The sequence below is a fragment of the Protomyctophum bolini genome (genome assembly GCF_963924005.1).
Source record: "Protomyctophum bolini genome assembly, chromosome: 13".
NCBI lineage: Eukaryota > Metazoa > Chordata > Actinopteri > Myctophiformes > Myctophidae > Protomyctophum > Protomyctophum bolini.
Genome location: NC_137874.1, coordinates 2,441,385 through 2,447,059, shown reverse-complemented (window position 1 = coordinate 2,447,059; position 5,675 = coordinate 2,441,385). Strand labels below are relative to the sequence as shown.

General features: G+C 40.9%; 2 protein-coding genes across 2 annotated transcripts; both read right to left on the bottom strand.

Moving 5' to 3' along the window:
* Window positions 1-784: 784 nt before the first annotated feature.
* LOC308326656 (uncharacterized protein) lies at window positions 785-2,060 on the bottom strand. The gene is made up of 3 exons (XM_080779634.1): window positions 1,846-2,060; window positions 1,498-1,657; window positions 785-930 (listed from the first exon to the last, which is right to left on the bottom strand). The coding sequence occupies exons 1-3, from the start codon at window positions 2,053-2,055 to the stop codon at window positions 794-796; spliced, it is 507 nt and encodes a 168-aa protein (XP_080635760.1). The 5' UTR covers window positions 2,056-2,060; the 3' UTR covers window positions 785-793.
* LOC308327085 (uncharacterized protein) lies at window positions 2,057-5,263 on the bottom strand (the record flags this gene model as incomplete). The annotated part of the gene is made up of 12 exons (XM_080780224.1): window positions 5,061-5,263; window positions 4,682-4,793; window positions 4,315-4,406; window positions 4,129-4,230; window positions 3,966-4,019; window positions 3,820-3,873; window positions 3,500-3,529; window positions 3,312-3,347; window positions 2,975-3,031; window positions 2,456-2,605; window positions 2,283-2,345; window positions 2,057-2,067 (listed from the first exon to the last, which is right to left on the bottom strand). Exons 1-12 carry the CDS (start codon window positions 5,116-5,118, stop codon window positions 2,057-2,059), a joined length of 819 nt encoding a protein of 272 aa, XP_080636350.1. The 5' UTR covers window positions 5,119-5,263.
* Between the last annotated feature and the right edge of the window lie 412 nt (window positions 5,264-5,675).

Sequence of the window (5,675 nt, the reverse complement as noted above, 5' to 3'; positions counted from 1 at the left end):
TAAAAAAAAAAAAACTAAAAAATTACAAAATTAATGGTATAGTTCAACAAGGAACACACCAAAGTAGTCTAGTCAGTGATATCACTAATAGACAAGTTTGGAGCTACCACCGCAGAAGAGTAAAATGATTATTTTTTAAATGATGCATAGAAAATGCTGAAATGGTCCATTAAGTATGCTATACTGCAGTGGTTCTCAACCTTTTAATACAAAGACCCCACATTGTCATTTTTTGAGCCTCTGGATTGGCCATTTCCAAAACAATTAAAGAAACCAAGGTTTGAGAACAGCTGCTTTACAACATTCTCTATGAACAAAAACAAAACAGACCATTATTCATTTACTTATTTATTAGATTCAAGCACATGGATAAGTGCACATCCAATTCCCAGCATTTATTTTGCTACACTGAATTTGAATTTTGATTATTACAAAACATACAGTAACCACTTCAGTCCTATACACAGCTCAATGAGTCACATTGTGAGCTTGTAGAGCTGCAATTTTCAAAAGATTAGTCCTTGAACGACCCCAGTTCAACATGAACCAAAAACAGCCCTGAAAATCCAGGGGACACAATTAAAATCTTCCTCCCCAGTTCAACATGAACACCACATTAACCGTCCATCCATTTGTCCTGAAACTCCAGGGGACAAAGAAATCAGGCAGTCCTTCAGAACCAATCGGACCCCAGTTCAACATGAACGAAACAAACAGTCCAATGATCAAACCCACTGGCTGCTTTAGAAGAGATTTTTACATTTTTTACGTCAGGCCTAAATGGGTTAAGACTTTAAGGACCTGTGGGTGTGGGAACCTTGTCTTTCCTGGGTACCCCGCCACTCCTGTCGGGTGCATAACGCAGCCACTTCTGCAGAGCATCCTTGTACTGCAATTCTGTCAACTTGCGGTCAAATTGACGAGCAGCCGCTGAAAAAAAGAAAACAGGCGTTACTAAATTAAAATTAAAATAAAGCTGCAGTTCCATTCAAAGTGACATAAATGTCCATTGTGTACTAGGTTCAGACGGGAACCTACATACAATTGAGCCACACTAATGTTCATTAAATAAATGTCACAGTTTGTCTACTCTGTCTCAGAGGAGGACAGTGGACAGTTCTGAAACTTGCCTACCAGTGACATTCTTAACTGTACACAGGCACAGAACACCTGAGATGCAGAGCGAGTAGACACATTTGTGCAGTCCAATTGTGAGCATTAGAGCAGTAGTTATCAGCCTGTGGGTCGGGACCCCCACATGAATATGGGGTGTCCCCAGATGACAGTGAAGAATAATGAATACCTCAGAAATTAAAAAGTAATACCATTAGAAAAGTCAATCTATACTATAAAACTGGTCAAACATTGGCCAAATCAATCACTCCTTCGGTGTCAATCAGGCCTATGGTCCGATAGGAGAAAGTGAAAATAGCCAATCTACAGAGTCAAATTGAATGCCTCAACAACAACTCCAAGTATTTTGATGTGCAGACTCACCAAAAATGCAGTCCTGAAGTAGGGTGTCTTTGAAGGCCCTCTTCTCTCCCTTGCCAGCCCAGTTGAAAACGCATGCCAGGTTGTTTGTCAGGGTGGCGCCAACCATTCGCCGGATCATGTTCTCACTATTGGTCCCTCCGACTAATGCCAGGCGTGCAATCTTAACAGAGAGATAAAATAGTTAGTGTACAACGTGCCATGTCAAATGGACAAAGTAGTGCATTAAGATTTCTATTACATAAGAGCATTAGTTTCAAATATGAAACAATGCAAAAAATTGGCAAAAGAAAGTCAAATATTGTCCAAGAAAGAATAATTGCACCCATCACAAGGCGTTCTAAGGCTCACCATCTTGTGACGCACTCGCTCCTCCCTCAGTGCAGTTTCCGCCTGATCAAACTCCTCCTCGTTGGAGAGAGGCAGATTGATGGGGAAGGGCTCCTCTCGCTGGGATTCAGGAACTCCTCGGACATTCAATGTGGACTTTGCCATTTCAGTTTTGATGAATTGAATGTCCCTCCCCATCTGCCTCACCTCCATAAGTATCTCTGCCAGCATTTTAGTGTTTTTCTGGGAAGAAAGGTCTTGGAAGAAAAACAATTTGACATTAAATTTCAAGGATTATTGACCATTTTCAATCAAATGACACCAACTCGCTAATGTCTGCACCCCTCGCTTATAGTAACCATTAAATGCTTAACAAAGACAGTAAAGACGAAGGGACATGTTTGTCAATTCAGATGTCATCAGAAAGATTAAGACGTTGATCAGAAAATGATACTTGCCTTGCAACATCTGGCTGGGTTCCCCTCCATGCACTCTTCTCTGTGGTGTTTCTGGCGTTGACGCTTTAAGAAACAGACAACATGGGATCAGACATGGCATTGCACATAGGTCATTGTGTAATTCCGTGTGTGTGTGGGGGGGGGGGGAGGGATGGTAATATAGGTATCTTTACCCTGGTCAGGAGTCCTGAATCCAGATGATCTGGTGCCATTTGCACCCTGGTCAGGTGTCCTGAATCCAGATGATCTGGTGCCATTTGCACCCTGGTCAGGCGTCCTGAATCCAGCTGATCTGGTGCCATTTGCATAGCTGGGACTGAAGGCTAAAAGAAAGGACACATCATTGAACATGATTTATGGAATATTTCAAAAACAACATTTAACCCATTTAGACCTGATAAACCTGTGTTTCTATGTCAGTGGTTCTCAAATGTTTTCATGTCAAGGACCCCCAGAATGATCTGTATTTGGCCACCGATCCCCATCTGAAAATATGCTGTTCCAGGGACCCCCCAGAAGCAAGGCTTGAGTTAAAACGTCTGCTCTAAAATATATTCAAAGATTTGCCCCACACTTTCACAATATTTCAAAAATAGCAGATCTACAAGCTGCTATTTTTCAAAAGCTAAAGTATAACAATGCTTAAAACACCAACAGGGGTTCCTGTCCTGAATGGGATGAGAAATACATACTGTTCCTTGCTTGCTCTGATGGCACAGTGTGGTAGGGGCTGGTATACATTGGCATTCCTGGAGAAATAAAACTAATATCAATCTTTTATTGTTATGAATGAGGACCATCAATTTCCAGTTTTAGAAGATGTGGGATGAACACAATTGACTACCAAGTGAATAGTTGAAGAATAGATCCCCACTACTACCCCCTTAACTCAGTGTACAAATGGAACCAAATGGACCCTTACAAGACCATTTGAACACTCAGTTACAGACCTTTTATCGTCATTCAGGCGATAAAGGGTATTTTGTTTCTGGTAATACTGTCCGTGGCACAAATTGTTAGTCAACTCACCTTGATAATCTTGGGGATAGCCTTGGGGAGGGTGAACTAAAAAAAAGAGAACAATCAAATTATTCAAGGAGATTTAACTTGGGAGTAAAGAAGTTGAAATATTTCAGTCTAATAAGTTACAGTTACTGTATGTCATGGTGCAATAGCACAGCAACTGTAAACAAAGTTATAACAGACAACGGACATACCATTTCTTGCTTGTCCATTATGGTGCCCTCCTGAAATGAATACAAATAAATATAATTAGTCAAGGTAAAATAATTCTTATGAAGTCATATGATATCATGCCAACGCAAACAGCTCCTTGCAAATAGTGAGTCACTGAATAAGCTACTGTATTATCAACTAAACATTTTAAATTGAATTAACATTTCAAGTCAATAAGGTCTTCTCCTGTAAGTAGTAGTATTAATCCCCCAATACCGCCTCCCATCTAAACGGACTTTAGACACAATAAGAGTGGCCAATCAGGGCATCACATATATGTAGCCCATTAGTACTTACTTACCATCATTAAAGAGGTCTCTTGACTCTAGCTCTGCCAAGAAGCTTCCACAAAAGCCTAAAATGAAAACATAAAACATGAACTATGAAAGTTATAACTCTGACAAAGCACATACCCTAGTAGTAATGCGAAGTGGTTAGACTGGTTACCATTATCAGGCTGGTCAAATGTCTGCACGTCCTCCAAGCACCTTCCTTCAGAGGCTAAAAGGGAACACAAGACAGAAACTTTAACACATATCACATGACTGATATGTTTGCATGTATTGACCGAGGAACTACATGCTTGCAAATTAAAATTGTAATAACATACCACTGATTTCACTAGGGGTTGGTACAGACTGGTTGGTTTGCCGCACTGGTATTGGTGCAGGTAGGTACTGGTTGGGTGTTGGTACATTGGAGTCGAGCAGCACTGGATTAACAAAGTAGAAAGAATTATACATGCAAATACTTAAATGGGTAGCCATTAGTGTCATAACTGACAGTGCCACTGTACCTGGAAAAAGAACAGCAGGTGGCTTGGCAAATCTTCTCTTAGCGCTGATGGTTTCTGGCTCCTCATCTGACTCCATGTACACAGTATTTGGCCTTAAAATTAAATAAACATTTATCAGTATAATTACAATAAATGAGCAAGCCTTGAGATGCACTGTTCTCGGGCCAGGAGCCCATCGCCCTTTTCTGTAAAATGAGACAGCTTGACGTACAAGCACACATAGACATGACACTAGTCCATCACAGGACAGACATCCAATCCAACCCTCGAGGCAGAGTTCCAAGCAGTGAGGAACGGATTAGTCTCTCTGACTCGGCCAGAGATGGAAACCCTGGCCTCCTAATCTCAGTGTGGGCACTGCATGTACCTTATTCGTCTTTTACGCCGTGCATCCGTTTCCTCCTCAGATTCTAAATCAGTGGTTGGACATCCAGTAGTTATATACTTGTCTTCATGTTGCTTGGCCTTTTCAAGTGAGTCTGTAAAACAAGTCGGAAATACAGTATGCCATTTAAAGAAGTGTGACTAATACTTAAACAATGCAATATAAACAGGATTTTGAAAATGGCAACCAGAATACCATCTGCCAAATGAGGCAACTACCAACACTTGGCTGTGGCTCAGGGGTAGAGTTGCCGGTTGGGAATCAGAAAGTGCAGTTTGATCCCGGGGTCCCCCTGAATTTGTGTCAAAGTGTCCTCGGATAAAATCGCTATATAAATGCACCACTTACCACGTCTACTTACCACAAGAAATTAAGAGCCGAACATATTCATGCATGGTCCATCCGTTTTGAGGCATCATTTTTTCTTTGAGGGCCTTAGAAAAGTTGATGTTTTTTGGGGGCCAGAACAAGGTACTATCCTTTGGATTGAACCAACTGGAAGGAACTGTAGCAGTTCCTCCAGTAGGAAATAGTACCACGGCCCACAGCACCACCTCCTTTTCCATTCTGTACAATAAATGACATTAGAATATAAATATTATGATATTGGGGTTGGTAAAGTTAGTTTTAGTTTATTTTTTACATATATGAATGCTACTGCATATGAGCTATTGGAATGGCTATGAGGCCATCTCCCTCAGCCTCTGGACACAGAACACATTTGCGTTTAATACAGCTAAGTTTACCAACCCCAATATTGTCACACAACTCTCTGACCTTATATGTGCCTATGCAGGAGGACTCACAGGGATAAGTGTAATATGATTCACGCTGTCTGAAGGTTCTGTATATTACATAGACCTCATTTTGTTCCTGGACTATATTCTGTACTACTGCAATAGTATCTCCCACCTGAAAACAATTATCCCCTTGCTTTGTAGACAAGGTGAAACGACTATTGGAGACCTTTTTGTAC